This window comes from Mustela nigripes, chromosome 7 (genome assembly GCF_022355385.1).
Source record: "Mustela nigripes isolate SB6536 chromosome 7, MUSNIG.SB6536, whole genome shotgun sequence".
Lineage (NCBI taxonomy): Eukaryota > Metazoa > Chordata > Mammalia > Carnivora > Mustelidae > Mustela > Mustela nigripes.
Window position 1 is genome coordinate 113,050,345 of NC_081563.1, and position 19,032 is coordinate 113,069,376.

The following is a 19,032-nucleotide window of genomic DNA, read 5'->3' on the forward strand; positions in this document are numbered from 1 at the left end:
GTGCGGTCTCAACCAGACACTAAGGTCTCCCACTGGTTCTCGTCTCCATCCTCAGAGCATGAGTCTCCTGTCATAGATGCTCCCACCCTAATCTGGTAAGATCTTGGATGAGACATACTCATACCTCATGTTGCTTTGGAAAAGTTCTGAAGCTGTCAAAGAGGTTAGGTGGCTGCCATGAATGAAATGGAACGGGAAAGACAGTTGGCCTCCAACCCTCTGGGAAGGTACTTCTGCATCTCCGCGTTTCCCTGAAATGCCCAGCCCCAGTCCCTGCAACCCAAATAAGCTGGGTAGTAAGGGTGACTAGGAGCCGTATCAGAACTCAATGCTCCACTTCTGTCTCCATCCACCAAGACTCAGACAATCTGTTGCAGACACATGGAGGCCAGAGAGGGGGCCACGTGGCAGGATGGTTATGGCTAGAACCCTGCAGAAGCACGGGATGGCTGCCTGCTGGGGGCTCTGTACTCACCAGGGAGGCTGCCGGCTCGTGTGTGGGTGCTGTGGGTGAATCCGGAGCGGGTCCACCTCTCTGGCAGTGGCAGGCGGAAACTCCCGGGGGAGACTGCTGACACTAGCCTTGTCCCAGCGCTCATGGATAGGTGTGATGATTCCAGACACAATGCGAGACCGAAGTTCCTCACTGTTCTTGTAGGTCCTATAGGAAGGAGACGAGGTGTCAACTGCTTGCACCTGGCTGGCAACCCCGTATACACTATTCTGGCAGCGGCGGCGGCGGCGGCGGCAGTGGCGGCCCTGATAGCTCTTCGCTTTGCGCTTGGACTGTTTGCAAGGGTGGGGACAGGCCGCCCGGCGGACCTGTGTGAGGGGGGCAACAGCCCGGTGTCGTCTCCGAGATTTGGGCCTAAGCTTCTTAGGCATCTGAGTTGCCCCTCCTCGCTTACCACCCCATTAGAAAGAGGTGACAGTGCAGGGGCACAGGGCCTGGACTGGCTACTCCTCTGTACCTGCCCAACCCTCTCCTCAGCCTCATTGTGTGTTCATCAAGGGTCATGGGAAGGGTCATGGACAGCCAAGGCTCTTGGGGAGGATGAACCAGGTTCCTGGTCCAGGTAGGCGGGGCTCTGGGGGCTCAAGGTCAGTTCTGTCACCAACTCAGAGCCCTTGGAAGGCTACGCTGGGCCTCTTTTCTCTGCCTGTGACAGCCAAGCATGGTGGGCTGTAGCTGAGTGTTGAGGCAGGCTGAGGTAGCAATGAGTGGGTAGTGCTCCAGAATTCCTAAAAATCTGAAATTTAAAATGAGACATATTCTGGGCCAAAAAGCAAATCTTACAAATTTTAAAAAACTGAAACTATATAGAGTATGTTCTCTGACCATATGGAATGATACCAAACATCAAAATAGAAGGAAATCTCTAAATAATGGAAATTAACCCAATTCTAGAAAACCCTCAGGTCACAGAGGAAGACATGAAGAAAATACAAAGCACTGAATAAAAATAAATATATAACATATTATATGGGGTAGGTGTGCCTGGTGTGTCAGTCAGCTGTGTGGCTGACTCTTAATTTTGGCTCAGGTCACGATCAGGGTTGAGAGATCGAGTCCTATGATGGGGCTCCCTCTCAGCAGGGTATCTGCTTGGGATTCTCTCCCTCCCCTTCTGACCCTCCCCCTACTTGCATACTCTCTCTTAAAATAAATTTTAAAATCTTAGGAAAAAATAGGCAGAGATATGGCTAAAACAGTGGTGAAGAAACTTCATTGCACTAAATGCTCACATTGGAAAAGAGGAAGGAAATCGATAATCAAAATTCTGACCTCAAGAACCTAGAAAAAGCAAATAAAACCCTAAACAAGGCGGCACCTGGGTGGTTCAGTGGGTTAAAGCCTCTGCCTTCAGCTCAGGTTGTGATCTTGGGGTCCTGGGATGGAGCCCCACATCGGGTTCTCTGCTCAGTAGGGGGAGCCCGCTTCCCCCCACCCTCTGCCTGCCTCTCTGCCTACTTGTGACCTCTGTCTGTCAAATAAATAAATATTTTTTTTTAAAACAAAAGCCCTAAGCAAGGCTGAAGTAAGGAAATAATAAAGAATGAAAATCAATAAAAGAGAAAACAGGAAAATGAGAGAGAAAATTAATTAAAAAAAAAAGTTCTTCCAAAAAATGAATAAAATCAACAAACTTTTAGCAAGATTGGCAAACACAAAAAGAGAGAAGACACAAATCACCAATAGCAAGAATGACATGGGATATTACAACACATGTATTGTCACTGGAAGGATAATAAGAGAATACTAACAACTTCAACTACTTAGAATACACCAATTCTTCAAAAACCACAAACTAACACTCAGCCAAAATAAAATAATTTGAAGAGTTCTATTACAGTAAAAAAATTCATACTTAAGCACCCAAAACAAGAAATCTCTAGAGCCAGATGATTTCAGTGGAGAATGCTACCAAACACTTAAAGAAGAATTAAGACTAATTTACAGCTATTTCCAGATAATAGGAGAGGAAGAAACATTTCCCAACTCATTTTATGAGGCCAGGATTGCCTCACATCAAAGCCAGACAAAAGAGCACAAAAAACAAAACTACAGACCTGCATTTCCCATGAACTTGGATGCACAAATGTTCAACAAAGTACTAACAAGCAGAATTAAAAAATATATTAAAAGAATCATACACACCCAGGATTCACTGTTGGCATGCAAAGCTGGATCAGTATTCACAAATCCCTACGATATCAATAAGCAAAGAAAAGATATATGATCCTATCGACTGACGCAGAAAATGCATTTGACCAAATCCAACATGGAAATCCATTCATTATAAAAACTCAACAAACCAGGAACAGAAGGGAACCTCTTGAGCTTCATAAAGAATACCAACAAAAATCCACAGTTAACAAAATACTTAATAGGGGCTCCTGGGTGGCTTGGTAGGTTAAGTGTCTGCCTTCGGCTCAGGTCATGATCTCCAGTTCCTGGGATCAAGCCTTTCATACTGGGGCTCTCTGCACAGTAGGGAGCCTGTTTTTCCCTCTCCCTCTACCTGCTGCACTCCCTGCTTGTGCTCTCTCTGTCAGATAAATAAATAAAAACCTTAAAAAACAAACAAACCCACAATAACAATCATTTTAATAATGAAAGCCCTGAGCTGACTGCAGGATATTTCTGAAGCTAAGTGGGAGGGAAAGACTGGGGAGTAGGGAAGGAGGGAACAAAAGCTGAGGTATGACTTTTTTCCCCCTCTTAAGATTTACTAGAATGGAAAGAGAGGTAGAAGTCTTACAAATTAAGTTTATTTCCCTTAATCTGAGAAGCCACTGAACAGGTAAAAGTGGGAAATATGGATTGTATTCCCATATGATTTAGGTCATATGTTCTTGGGACCTTAAATATGGAGTTTTAGAAAAAGGCTGCTCATATACATGGAGCAATAATGATACAACAACTAATATTTACTGAGCACTTACTATGTGACAGGCACTGTTCTAAGTCCTTTACATACATTACCTAAGTAAGTTAACAGAACAACTATTAGTTACAAATCCAGTAAATAAAGTCAGAATTTGAATGAAAATTATAATAAAATAACAAAAGATTCAATGCTTTGCCTCAGACTGGGAATATGGCAAGGATGTTCTCTTTTACCACTCTTAAATAACATAACACTGAAGTTCTAGCCATTGCAATAAAGCAAGTAAATAAGAAAAAAGAAAAAAATATAGATTAGAAGGGGAATAAAACTTCCCTTTTTTGCAGATGACATGACGGTCACCCTTGAAATTCCCAAGAAATCTACCAAAAAACCTTCCAAGAACAATGAGTTCAGCAAGGTGACTGCATAGAAGATCAACACGCATTTCTATATACTAACAGTAAATACCTGCGAATCGAAACTAAGAGCCTAATATAATTCATAATCACCCCCCTCCTCCAGAAAAGAAACAGCAAAAACATGTTCAGGAGCTACTTGCTGAAAATTACAAAATGATGATGAAATAATTCAAATAAGACTTAATAAATGGAGATATACCATGTTCATAGTGAAAATGTCAATTTTCCCCATAATAGGTTTAATGATCTACAGGCTTAATGCAACTCCCAGCAAGGTCTTTATTGACACAGACAAGCTTATTCTAAAGTTAGTACGGAAAGGCAAGGACCCTAGAATAGCTCGGACTCTTCTGACAAGATAAGTGGGAGGAATCATTCTACTCAATTTTAAGGTCTACTATGCAGCTACATTAATCAAAACTGTGTGATACTGGCAGAGGGACACACAGAAAGATCAATGAGAAAAAAAAGAAAACCTAAAAACAGGCACACATTAAGTACAGACAACTGCTTTTTGAAAAAGCTGCAAAAGCAGTTGAAAGAAAGAAGAACAAATGGTTTGGAGCAATTGGACATCCACAGGCAAGAAAATGAACCCCTATCCAAACCTCACATTTTACCTAAAAATTAACTTAAAATAGACCACAGACTTAAATGTAAAATGCAAAACTATAAAAAGCTTAGGATAAAACATAAGAGAAGATCTTGGGGCTCTAAAGCTAGGCAAAGCATTCTTGACACCAAAAGCATGATCCATAAAGTTGATAAAATAAGTATTATCAAAATAAAAAACTTTGTGAAAGACGTTTTTGAGAGAATTAAAAAACAAACTATAGGCTGGGAGAAAACATTTATAAGCCATCATCTAAGAAAGGACTTGCATCTAAAGTATATAAAGAACTCTTATAAATACAGCAGTAAAAAAACTCAAACAATCCAATTAGAAAAGGGGAAGGGGCGCCTGGGTGGCTCAGTGGGTTAAAGCCTCTGTCTTCGGCTCAGGTCATGATCCCAGGGTCCTGGGATCGAGCCCTGCATCAGGCTCTCTGCTCAGCGGGGAGCCTGCTTACCACCCCCCCCCCCCAGCCCGCCCCTCTGCCTACTTGTGATCTCTGTCTGTCAAATAAATAAATAAAATCTTTAAAAAAAAAAAAAAAAAGAAAAGAAAGAAAATGGGCAAAAGATGCGAACAGACACTTTGCCAAAGAAGATACACAGATACACAGATGGCAAATACATACATGGAAAGATGCTCAACATCATTAGCCATTAGGGAAATACAAATTAAAACCATGAGATAATACTACATACCTATCAGAAAAACTAAAATGAAAAAGAGTAACACCACTAAATGCTGGTGAAGATGCAGAGAAATGGTATCACTCATTCACTGGTGGTGCACATGTAACACAGCACAGACACTCTAGAAAATCAGTTGGAAGTTTCTTAAAAAACTAAACATGCAACTGTCATTGTGCTCTTGGGCATTTATCACAGAGAAAGAGAATTACGTCCACACTAAAGCCTGTACCTGAATGTCTCAGCATTCAGGTATGCATATGCCTATAGTGTTCATAGTGCATATGGCATTATGCAGAGTGAGAAAAGCCAATCCCATAAGCCTAAGCTTACATACTGTAAGATTCCATTTACTTAACATTTTTTTTTTAAGGCAAAGGTATTTTTTAGAAGATTTTATTTCGGGGTACCTGGGTGGCTCTGAGGGTTAAGCCTCTGCCTTCAGCTCAGGTCATGGTCTTAGGGTTCTGGGATCGAGCCCTGCATCAGGCTCTCTGCTCAGCAGGGAGTCTGCTTTCCCCTCTCTCTGCCTACTTGTGATCTCATTCTGTCTCAAATAAATAAATAAAATCTTAAAAAAATACATTTTATTTATTTGTCAGCAAGAGCGAAGAGAGTGCACAAACAGGGGGTGTGGCAGGCAGAGGGAGTAGCAGGATCCCCATGGAGCAAGAAGCCTGATGCAGGACTCAATCCTAGGGCCCTGGGATCATGACCTGAGCTGAAGGCAGACCCTTAACCAAATGAGCCACCTAGGTAGGTGTTCCTTAACATTTTTGAAATAAAATGTTAGAGATGGAGAAGAAGTGGTTGTTGGGGTTAGGGATGGGGAGGGACAGTGGGTGTGGCTATAAAAGGGCATCAGGAAGGATCCTTATGGGGGCAGCTGGGTGTCTCCATCAGGTTAAGCATCTGACTCTAGATTTTGGCTCAGGTCATGATCATTGGGTTGAGATAGAGCCTCATGTCAGTCTCCATGCTGGAGCCTGCTTGAGATTCTCTCTCTCTCTCCCCCTTTGTCCCTTCTACTCCTCTCAAAAAAAGAAAAAAAAGAAGAAGAAGAAGAAGAAGATGAGGAGGGATCCTTACAGTGTTAAAAAGACTTATATCAATGTCAATATCCTAGCTGTACAGTTTTGTACAATGTGATCACTGAGGTAAAATGTATAAAGGATACAAAGAATCTCTGTATTATTTCTTACAACTGCATTTAAGACTACAATTATCACAAAATAAAATTTTTTGATTTTTTAAATTTTTAAGTAAGCTCCATGCCCAGCATAGAGCAAAACACGGGGCTTGAACTCATGACCCTGAGATCAAGATCTGAACTGAGCTCAAGAGTTGGGCCCTTAACCAACTAAGCCACCCAGGTGCCCCTCAAAATAAAATGTTTAATTAAAAAATACATTTTTATTATATAACCATGAGAGGACTGAGAGATTTAGAGTAGATCAGTGATTTCAAATTTTCTCTTTCACAGAAGGGGGCCCACGGAGGATAAAAGAGAAAGCCCAGGGACCTCTATTTCCTGCCCTTACCCTTTCCACGAGAACAATTTTACTTTTACCACTTTAATGTGTCAATCCTAAAGAACACTGTGAAGAAAGAGTTGGTGGTTCAAAAGTGTAACACGTGAAATGGCTTGGAAGATCTAAGGGCCTGTGGGTTCTACATCCCTACAACAATCAAGTTCTTGCTCAGAACACAGAACTTTGGGGACCTTGCTGCTTCCCTGACCAAGCTGGGTGGAAGGGGAAAATCTAAATCCTCTTTTCCTTTCAATCAGATGAGCTGTGTGTGATACAGCTAGAAGGCCTCTGATCCCTCTATGTAGGATGTGTGTTTACCTGCAGAATTCCAGTCTGAAATTCTTGCACAATTTCTAAGCCTTTGTAGCACTGCCATTTTGGTAGCAGCAAAGACAGCCTATAGGCTACCATCCTGCAAGGGCAGAAATAGAAGGGGCACGGCAGAGAGGAACTGGTTTCCTACTCCTTAGGAAATCAGGGTTTGCTCAGCAGGGGCACAAATTTCCCCTGTAGTGTGTACAAGACAAGCCATGAGCACCTACCAAGGAGGGCTGGATCGGGGAAGGTGACTAGAGACAGGCAGTTCAGTGTCGCTGACAATAGGACAGAGCAGGGAGGGTGTGCCTAACGATCAGGAGGCAGATCCATACCCCAGCTCTCAGAGCCTCAGTTTCCATGGAGATGATTCCTAGTGATGAGATATTTTTCCCTTTGTATGTTTACTACAAGCTGCTACACCCAGCCCTGAGCACTCAGTGCTGACATCTTGTTTTGTTCTCACAACACTCCAAGGTAGCATTGTTGGTTCCGCACTTCACAGTCATCAAAAACCAAAACAAAACACTCCCCCAGCACATAACCCCAACATATGTATTAAAACAAATAAATAAATAAATAAATGGAGACACTGTCATCGTTTCTCGCAGTACTGCTAAGGGGACTAAATGCTGGAATGGGCATGTAGAGCCTAGCACGGGACCTGGGTTCCTGCACGGATTTCATCATCTTCTCCTGCAATACAATTCCAGAATGAAGAAGTCAAGAGAAAGGCTCCACGTCCTTTCCTTACCCACCTTAGGGGTGCGGGGCTCACACAATGTGCAGCGCCCACTCTGGCTGCGGCTCTGGGCTGGCCTCACTTCACTCATTCCACTGGCCACTATATGCAGAACAGACCCAGGCCCTGCCCTCAAGGACATCACAGGCCAGGGTGGGGGTGACCAACTCTAACCATAAAACACCGACATATCAAATGCTTAAAAGGGTGTTATGAAACCTCAGATCTGGTGGGCGGGCAGGAAAGGCTTCTCTGAGGAACTCAAGTTTCAATGGGAACTGAAGGAAGACCGGGAGCTGGCTGCGTGAGGCAGTCAGGGAGAGTGCTCTACGCACAGGGGAGAGCTCAGAAGCAGGGGAGAGGTGTGTGTGGCACACTGGCCAAGGCACAGCCACTGGGGGGGGGACGTGGTACAGGATAAGGTTGCCAGGGTTAGGCTTGAGGCCTCATCGAGGATTTTGTTTTTATCCTAAGAGCAAACAACATTCACTGGAGGGTTCTGAGTATTTTTCAGAGTAAAAAAAATGTTTTTAATTGTGGGAAAATACATATAAAATTTAGCAGCGTAACCATCTGTAAGCATAGAGCTCAGCGGTGTGAGGTGCAGATTACAGTCACCACCACTAGCCATCTTCTGAGCTCCCCATCTTGTAAAACTAAAACTCTGTATCCAGGAAATAGTAACTCCCTATTCACCCATTTTCCCAGCCCCAGCATCCACTGTTTTACTTTCTGTCTCTAGGAATCTGACTACTATAGATATCTCATCTAAGCAGAATCCTAACATGTTTGCTTGTGAGTGGTTTATTTTGCTTAGCATAATGTCCTCAAGGTTATTCCATGTGGAAGCCTGTGTCCAGCTCTTCCTCCCTTCTTAAAGCTGAGTAACTGTAGGTACAGACCACACTGCATGTATGCCACTGTGCATCTATACTACGTTCTGTTTATGCATTCGTCTGTTCTAGGTATTCATGGATACCTACATGGCTTCCACCTTCTGGCTACTGTGAATAATGCTTCTATAAACGTGAGTATACAAGTATGCATTCTGGACCCTTTCAATGCTACTGGGTATATGCCCAGAAGAAGAATTCTTGGATTCTATGGTAATGTAATTTTGTGAGGAACCACAACACTGTTTTCCACAGTGGCTGCACCATTTTAAATTTCCACCAACCATGCACAAGGATTCCAATCTGCCCACATCCTGGACAATACTTGTTATTTTGTTTTGTTTTGTTTTGTTTTGTTTTGTTTTGTGATAGTAGCCCTCCTAATGTATGGGAGGTTGTATCACTGAAGGATTTCAAGCCAGGGTTTTAACCATGACCATGTTTTAAAAAGGCTGGTCCGACTTCTGTGTGGGGAATCAACTGAAGGGTGGTGAGCCGAGCAGAAGTCGGGAGCTCCTCACACAAAGGCTGCTTGGAAGAGGGGCAGAGATGAAGGGGTGGCCTCAATCATGGAGGCAGATGGTGTGCAAGTTTGAGAGGAGTGGGGTGGGTTCAAAACAGTTATTCCTGATTAGATATAATAAAATGCAATAGGGTTTCTAGGCTGTTCTGATGACTGTGAATTTATACTCATTCCAGGTTTCCTCTAAAATCAAGAAGGTCAAGGAGGATGGCAAAAAAGTCCCTACGATGCAAGAAAGTGGAAATAGCTGGGCCTAACCATGTAACAATTTCATCATACTTACGGAAAAGGAGTAAGTACCCTCTGAACATAATACTCTGACTATGTACATCCTCAGCGGGACACAGCTGAATAAAAAGAACCAGAAAGAAACTGTACTTGAAACTTTATTTGGTTGATTTGTTCTTCATTGATACTGATGTAGCAGTCAGAGACTGTGTATTTTAGGATTAAACAAATGAGTACATACGTTGATGCTGTTGGAAACTGGAATTCTCACCACAGAAGAGAGCTAAAGTACAAAATAAAAGAGTAAGAATCCCATGGTGTTAGATTAAAAATGAAGGCATCACTTTAGAATAAGAAAAGACTTTAAGAAAAAAGATTCTAGGCTCTATTCACTCACTGAAAGGACCTGGAAGCAATGGCATCCTTAGTATTAAAGAGCATATTCAGGGCTCAGATTCTGGTTTTTAAATATGATTCCCCACTAACAGAAATCATGGCTCCTTAGAAAATCAACTGATTTCAAGGCAGGGGCAAGAAAATTACAGGGTAAGGCTAGGACATCTTTACTGTGCCAGAAAGTATGAAGCACTCTATGAATGATGGGTACATGTCAAAAGGACAAAGAAGGCAGTCTAAAAGGTTTCCCACTGGGCATCCAAAGAATGACAGAAATGGATCATAACTTAGAATAAAAAAGAAGCTTTAAGTCTACATGGGTATTTAAAAAAAATAAAAATAAAGGAGACAGGAAAAAACTTTTTTAAAAAAATGATGATAAATGTAAAAAGAATGATTAAGACAGAAAATTACTGTCTTACATTTATCTCTGTAATAACGGACTCAGGGGAGAATCATGGATAGATGCCAAGACTGCTAGATGGAAGACTGCTAGGAAGCACAGTACTCACGGTCTGCTGGTATAATCCTGCAGATGACTTATTAAACATAAAGGAAAACAGACGCCCTTACCAGGGAAAAAGCTGGCAGACACCAAGTGATCGCCAAGTGATCAAACTGATCAGAGTCAACAAGACAGACATCTGCACCTGAAGTGAGACACTGAGGAGAACACAGTGTCATCTATGCAATGCTCTTGTCAAAAATGATCAGTCTGAATCAAATGATGAGCAAATAACCTAATAAATCTGATCGCTAGGAAACAATCTGAACATTCTACATGATAATGGATCTGGAGTCTTTGAAAATACCAAGGCCGTGGAAAACAAACATTTAAGAAACTGTTCTGGATTCAAGGGAATTAAAGGGCCATGGGATCTTTGGTTGGGTAAGAAAGAACCCTCAAAACCAAAAAACCCAAACACTAGCTAAAAAGGACACTCCAGGATGACGGCAGAAATATCAGCATGGACTGTGTATTCAGTGATACTCGTGCATCCGCGCTACACTTCCCCAGTGTGACCACTGTGCTAATGTCATACAGGGGGACGCCCTCATCCGAACAAGGAGATAAAGATGTTGCTGGAGTATTTAGGGGTGAAGGTTCACAAAGTCTGGAGATAATTCTCAGCTGCTTCAAGAACAGAAGAGCACACAGAAAAATTAAACAAATGTGGTAAAACATTAAACACTGGTAAATCTAGGTGACAGGCATATGGGCGTTCACCATATTTTTGCAAACCATCTTTTCTGTGGAGTAGCAAATTTCAAAATAAAGTCAAAGGAATGAGAAAATAAGCCAGACAGGGAAAAAATCTTTGCAAAACATCTATGATAAAATACCATTACCCAAAATACACAAAGAACTCTTAAAACTTAACAGCAAGAGAATAAACAACTCAATTAAAAAATGGACCAGAGATCTAGACAAACACCTCACCAAAGAAGATATGCAGATGGAAAACAAGCATATGAAAAGACGCTCCAAGTCGTGTGTCATTTGGGAACTGTAAATTAAAACCAGATACTACTACACGCTTATTAGAATGGCCAAATCTGAAAAACTAACACCACCAAATGCTGACAAGGATGTGGAGCAACAGGAACACTCACACATTGTTGGTGGGAATGTGAAATGGTACTGCCACAATGGAAAACAGCAGGGCAGGTTCCTACAAACAGAAACATGTTCGGGGCTCCCGGGTGGCTCAGTTGGTTACATGTCTGCCTTCAGCTCAGGTCACGATCCCAGGGTCCTAGGATTAAGCCCCACATCATGTCGGGCTTCCTACTCAGTGGGGAGCCTGTTTCTTCCTCTCCCTCTGCCCCGCCTTCTTGTTCACTTGCTCTATCTCAAATAAATAAATAAAATCTTAAAAAAGAAAAAAAAAAAAAAAGTAAACACTCCCTCACACACTGCCAACAATGAACCTGAATGTAAACCATGGAATGCGGGTGAGAATGTGTACTGATGCAGACACTTCCATTATAACTATACAGAATGCTGATGGCGGAGGTGGGAGTGGAGGGGGAGGTGTTCATGGGAACTCTGCACTGGCTGTTCGATTTTGCTGTTAACCTAAAGCTGCTCTAAAAAATAAAGCTCATTTAAAAGAAAAAGTTAGAGGTGGAGGTAGGCACACCTTTTCTCCAGGAGCCCACCGTAACTGACCCCATTGGCCTGACTCTACTTCTCCCCTGAAGCCACTGCAGCACATGTGGATCCTCGCTTCTATCATTGTACTTCACGTAGCATTTCCCACGTGAATCTTCTCTTAAATTAAAAATAGAAAAGAGAATTTAGACCTTGTAGATAATCTAATCCCATTTTCTCATTTCACAGATGAGGACACGGAGGTCAAGAGAAATAAAATGTCCAAGTTAGAGGTCTGAGACCTAGTCTCCAGACTCCTGCTCTGCTGCTTCCTGCCTTGTAGCTGACTGCCTTCATGACCTAGTACTGGAAGTATCTGTGCCCAGAAGACATAGATCATTTTATTAACCTTTCTTGACTCTCTGGACTTCTCCACCCCATTCCATTGTTTCTCTCTTCGTTTTCCCAAGGAAAAGCCATCACTTAGAAGTACCTGTGGAAGTCAGCCAGGTGTTCTGAATCGATATAATCATCCAAATTCAGGGTCAAATCTGATACCTGCTGTGACCCACTTTCCTAGAAAAATGAAAACAGAAAACGAGAGACTGGGGATATTTCTGGGCTAATGGGAGAATAGTTAAATATTCAGGTTAAAGAAATATACATGCACAAAGAAACATACCAGGAATGTCTGTAATATGTGGAATACTCTTCCGGTGCTTGGGGTCTGCTCTGATTTAGATTTAGAAAGACTGCCTTTCTGAGGCTGGGCCCAGTAAATCTACCTGACAGGCTCTTTTGCAGCCTGGGCACAGGCATGTCACTGGTGTGTCAAATGGATGCACATCTTTGACTTGGAGGTGGGCAACATGGAAAAGAAAAGCAGGCCCAACAAAGGGTAGATGTCTTGCTCACAAGGTTGGTAGCAAAGGCAGCAGCAGCTCATGGGAAGGGGCTCCAGGGCCCACAACCCAAGCCAGCACCTCATGTCTGGGGCAGTGGCAGCAGCAGTGGTTTTCATGGTGTGCATCTGAGCACTGACTTGAAAGCCCAGCCTTGAACCTGTTTCTCCAGCCCTCCCAACAATTCAGTGGCTATCCCAGTTCTTTTAATAAACCAAATCTGTTTGAGTAACTTGAGGGAATTTTGTTATTTATAACTAAGAACTCTGTCTGATACATGATCTAAGTCTTTGTCAAAACAGAAAGGGTAAGATGAACATAGGGGAAGGGAAAAAAAAATAAGATAAAAACAGAGAGAGAGGCAAACCATAAGAACTCTTAATTCCAGGGAACAAACTGAGGGTTGCTGGAGGGGAAGTCAGTGGGGGGATGGGGTAACTGGGAGACAGATATTAAGGAGGGCATGTGATGTAATGAGCACTGGGTGTTATACACAACTGATAAATCACTGAATTATACTCCTGAAATAATAATACAGCATATGTTAATAATACAGCATATGTTAACTAAACTGAATTTAAATAAGGGGGAAAAAAACCGGAAAGGGATAAATTATGGTACTATAAAATACTACATACTAGTTAAAATGAATAAGGTATATCTACATGCATTCCCATGTAAAGACCCCCAAAATATACTGAGTGAAAAAGCCAGGTACAGTGCAATACAGACTGCATGCTACTTTCTGATGAACACACAGAGACAACAAAGACTAACTTAACAGGAGAGTCACTGCCCTTGGGGGGCTTAGAGTCCAGAAGCAGAAGATAAACATCAAATCAAAGGACAACTAAGTACATAATTACAAACTGTGGTCAGGACCAGCAAGGAAATAAAATGATGAAGTAGAGAGGCATAATTTAGATTTTTCTGGCAGGTGAAGACTAGGTAGGCAGAACTACACGTTTGGAGGAAGTGAAAAATGAGAAGGGATCCACAGGAGCTGAAGGGAGGAGGGTGTGTGTGAGGCAGCCCACGGTGGTGGGGAGAGTTTTCCATCCCTGGAAATAAGACATGTAAGGGCACTAGGATAGCAGAGGGCTAGGTTTATCTAAAAAACTAAAAGTAGTCCCCGCTAGGGCCTACAGTAAACTTTTTTCCTTCCCTGTTGTCATTGAAAGGATGATTTGCATAATCATTTACATAATCATTCCCCTGTGATGAAGTACCCCCCTTGGTAATACCAGAAGCTGAACATCTTTGAGCACAAAGCTTTTCTATATGGAGGATTCCTGTCTTAGTTCCAGAAGTAGGGTCACTGGGTAAAGTCCTCACGAACATTTAAGGCTCTTGATCTGTACTGTTAAATGGGCTGCAGAAAGGGGATCCCAACGTCCGCTCCCACCAGCAGGTGCCAACATGTCCCTGAGACTCACCAGCACATTGATGATCATGCTGTTCTCCACAGTGACAGCCTTCACAAGGAGCTGTCTGGACCCATCCTTAGACTCATACCGGAGGACATACAGGTCTTTACTGCTATTCCATTCGGCCGGCAGCAGTTCTGACTTCTTATCATTGGGACCTGGCTGAGAAGACACCGAGGTTGAGAGGAAGATCACAACCTCAGAACACAGAGGTATGAAGGACCTTGAAGACAACCTAATCCCATTTACTCATTTCACAAATGAGGATATGGAGGTCAAGAGAAATAAAATGTCCAAGGTAGGTCTGGGACTCCTGCTCCAGTGGTCCCTCTGTTGTAGCTGACTGCCTTCATGACCCAGTGCGGGAACCTGTCCAGAATCTGCAGCCTTGGTTTGGTAAGAATCTCCTCTCCACCCCCCTGCCAAGAATAAAGCCAATCGCCTGAAGGGTTGCTGTGAAATTCCAAGACTGTTTTTCTAAGTTCAGGACCTGAACTAAGTTCAGGACCATCAGCGAGAGAAGCACTGAAGCGTTGACAAAAAATAAAAGATCCTAGTGTGCTCCCCTCCAGACTACTGCAGTGGGTTCCCACAAATGACTGAGTTTTCACACACACACACACACACACACACACACAAATGGAGCACATGTACAAGAGAAAACATCACTGCACACCTCTGTGCCTCCTGCTTCAGAAACAGACCACCACCACTGCCAACGCCTTAAGTAGGGTAACTCCTAATGAATCTCTTACTCCTCTCACAGATAATCGCCACTCTGTTATTTTTTAAAACGTCTTTACTTTTCCTTATAGCTGTATTACTACATACACAACCCTAAAAGATGTATTGCTTCAGGTCTGTTTGAATTTATAGAAACGGGATCACCTTTATCGCTTCCTTTTTCATTCGAGATTGTGAGGTTTCACTGTGTTGACACATTTAACCACACACGGTCTACTACCTAGCGCTCCGCGGCAGCACAGCTCACAGCTACGCGATGTGGTGCTGTACAAGCTGCCAGGTACACACTCACTTGTTGAAGCCTATGTGAATGGTGTAGAGGTTCGCTATGACAAATGCTGCTGCTAGGAACACTTGTGTACACACCTGCTGGTACACAGGTGGATAAACTTCTGCAGAGTATGTGTGGGGAAAGAACTTTCAATCTGTAAGATAAAATCAAACCGTCTTCGGAAGAGGTACTGATTTACACTTTCACCAACGTGGTAGGGGTCTCCTCATAGTTCCGTGTGGCCAGCAACATTGTCACTGCCCAACTTTAAAATTTGTGCTCACCTGGTGGGTGTAAAAATGCATCCCTGTTGAGTTGTGAGGTCTTATTTTTCCTTTTAAACCATCCTAGGACTTCCCTTTTACACACTATAAAGTTTGCAAAATCATCTTTAAATTACTTCTATAGGAAAAGGTAACAGAGTAATTTCCAGGTGGGGAAGGATCTCTTAAGATCCATGAGAGAAAAATAATACTGTCTTTGAGACTGTTCCCCAAACTGAAAGCTTCTGTTTAACAACAGACACTGCAACATTAACATGCAGCTGCAGGCCAGGACGAGATGTCTGCCATGGCCACAGATGAAAAAGAATGGATAACTAGCACATTAAGGGAATGCCTGGAAAATGAACAATAAAAATTGGGAACCCATTTGAAAAACTAGCAAAAGATATGAACGAGCAAAAGAGCGAGTAGATAATGGTATACAGAGGGCTGTTCAACTTCACCAGCACTCAGACAAGTGCAGGCTGAAACCACAAGGTTCCACGTCACACCCATCTCACTGGTATCATCCATTTCTCTATTCCTCTTTCATGTGGGTGTGGGGACAATGGGGACGCTCAGACACTGCAGGTGGCCACTTACACTGCTGCAAACCCTCTGGAAAGGAGTCTGGCAGCATATGGTACACTCAGGTAAGCAGACACCCAGGGACCCCAAACTTCCATTCCTGGAGGAGACCCTGTGCACAAAGACACAGGAGACATCACAATCTTGCCATGAATACCAAAGTGGAGGTGAAATGAAAAAATATGCTCATGCTGGAATACTATATAGAAGTGAGAAGGAACAAATTAGATCAAAGTGTAGCATCACAGATAGGGTAAAAAATATAACTTAAAATGCAACTTAAAAACTGTAACTTAAGGGGCACCTGGATGGCACAGTCTATTGGGAGCCTGACTCCTGATTTCGGCTCAGGTCTTGATCTCTTGATCTCAGGGTCATGAGTACAAGCCTCACACTGGGATCCAAACTGGGCTAGGAGCCTACTTAAAAAAAAAAATGTGTGTGTGTGTGTGTTTCTGTGTATATATATTTGCATTTATATGCGTATATATATACGTATACACACACACACACACACGTATAGAACTTAAATTTTTCTTAGAAGTTAAGAAAAAATGTAATTTACAGCCTGGTACCATTTATGTAAAAAATTTTTAAAACACATGAAAATAATCCGTATATTTTTTTCATGGATATCTACTTATATGGCTGAACACGAAGCAAAATGGACTGGGAAGCTTCATACTCAGGAGACTATGCTGGGAGGAACTGGACTAAAGATGAAGAACCAGGACACCCAGGTGGCTCAGTCAGTTAAGCCACCGCCTTCGGCTCAGGTCATGATCCCAAGGTCCTGGGATCGAGTCTTGCATGGGGCTCCTTGCTCAGTGGGGCGCCTGCTTCTTCTCTCTCTGCCTGATTGTGTGTGCTCTCGCTCGCTCTCTGACAAATAAATAAATAAGTATCTTTAAAATAAAAAGATGAGGAACAACAGCAAAAGACAAAGGTCCAGCACCGCAGCCCTTACACACAACAAGGACAATAGGAGGCCAAGAGTGGAGAATGAGGGGCCTCTCCTCTTTGGTCACCCTTGGTGCCCAGAAATCCAATGGGGGAAGTGGTCCCAAATGCAATTCAAGATGTTGCAACTGGCATGGTTTAAAAGCTGGCAGAATAACAAGGAAATTCACAAGCCTGAAGCAAAGAAATGAGAGTGAGGAAAAACAAAAGTGAAAGGACTCAAACTAGTCTGCCAAGAGAAACAATCCCTCACCACCAACTTCGTACATTTCCTGTAACAGGTTTAGTGGATTCAAGGTTTCCTTTGGAAGTTTAGATTTTGATAATGTGCCTTGTCTTTTCTCTGTCGGAGGCCTTTGAATTTCTATGTATATCCTCTGCATATAGCATTTGACCCACCAGAATTTTCCTTGGAATATAGATAATTTGGTCTCCTCACTCTTTCACAGACTCTGGCTTCTAGGGCAAGAGAGCACTCTGGGGTCAGGTGAAGCTGATACCTCTTGCTGCAGGCGAATTGATGGTCCCAGCCCAAGGGCTGCCCTGATATGGGGAAAACCAGTGGGACTAAGAGGGACTGGTCCTGGTGATATCAGGCCAAATTTGGCATTTCAACTGTGTTCTGGGCCCTGACATCAAATATCAGGCCCCCCAGAAAGCTGCAACTGGAAAGCAGCCAAAGCATATGGTTGGGTGGTTTAATACTCTCAGATGAAAAATTTAAGGGCTCAGAGGAGCTGAGAACTGCTTAAGGTCACAGTAAGTCAGAAGCAGAGCTGGGTTTGGCACTCAGAGCTCCTGGCTGCTTGGTATATGGCTGGAGATTTTTCCCAGCCAGATCCACTACTCTTTTTTACCCCAAAAGAGTAAAGATAGTTGTCCACTTAGTCCACCCCAGTCCTAGGGCTGACAGCATTCTTCAGTGGCCATGAGTTCATCCCCGGGTCTCTGGGCTAAAAAGCACTCAAAGAAACACAAAAAGATCATTTTGGGCATTCCCTCTCTTCTGTCATAACCTTTAGATTCCTACAACAGAAAACAAAATTCTCAACCTTACATCTATAGCCATCTATAACCCCTTGTCACCTAACCCCCTTGCCACCTCTGTAAAGCTCTTAGGAGGAGTGGTACTGACTCCAAAAAGGTAATCCAAATTCAGATACTGGATTTTTATTGAAGCCAGTGGCCTCACTGCTCTTCTAACCAAGTTTTACATACACAACTGCTCTGTGTGCACGGGACAACATAAAATCAAAGAGAAAAACAGCCAATTCAACTTTCTATTTAACAGTCAATATATTATATGATGAAGCACATACTTCTGGGAACTTCCTCTCTCCTTATCACCCCTACAAGGATGGGGCGCAGGAGGAGGATGGAGAGGCAACATAAATATTCTCTAAGCATGGTAAATACTCTTGGTCTCAGCAGAGTTTGCTGGTCCCAGGCCAGAAAATTAAACCCTCTCTTAAATAAACTAATAGATGCCTCTCTAAAAGGCTTTTATTTCCACAGAAGCTGACTCAGCAGAAGTCAGAGGAGGACAAGTGCAACTCAAGCCTGAGCAGCTCTTCAGGGAAAGGGCACAGAAGCAAAAAGACACACCAAGGAGCAATACGAACACCCAGCCCCGGAAGGCGTGCATGATTTAGCGCTGGGGTGGACGCATGGACAGTGGACAGTGCCTTTCAAAACCCTCCTCCCCACCCTCTCTGGTCTCCTGCCATACATCTGGGGTCTGCATTTTTTTCTGGCCGGCATGAATTCAGTAAGTGGCACCATAAACAGAGTGGAATTAGATGGACCTTTAGGAATCAGTCAAGCATCTTTTATGTCTTTTTAATCAGTATTAAAATGAGATTGTATTCTTTTTGCACATTTCACCTGAAAAATTGGGACCCTGAGTATCTGGCAAGGGGATGATGCCAAAGGAGGCAATGACCTATATGAACTGATGTCCCTAAGCTGTCAGAACAACTCAGAGACAGGAGTGTGAAGGACGGGTGGTGGGAGCAGGTCTGCAGTACTGATATGTCCCTGTGA

General features: G+C 43.0%; 1 protein-coding gene across 4 annotated transcripts in view; it reads right to left on the minus strand.

Moving 5' to 3' along the window:
- The window catches only part of PSMF1 (proteasome inhibitor subunit 1), a 45,559-nt gene that overhangs the window by 24,131 nt on the left and 2,396 nt on the right, over positions 1-19,032 (minus strand). For all 4 annotated transcript variants that reach the window (XR_009405448.1, XR_009405447.1, XM_059406702.1 and 1 more), the window contains exons 2-4: positions 14,173-14,325; positions 12,328-12,410; positions 476-661 (exon numbers count right to left, since the gene is read on the minus strand). Coding sequence is in view for 2 of the 4 variants with exons in the window: in XM_059406702.1 (XP_059262685.1) it covers positions 476-661; positions 12,328-12,410; positions 14,173-14,325 (422 nt within the window). In the remaining 2 variants the exon portion in view is untranslated. The remainder of the gene's footprint in view (positions 1-475; positions 662-12,327; positions 12,411-14,172; positions 14,326-19,032) is intronic.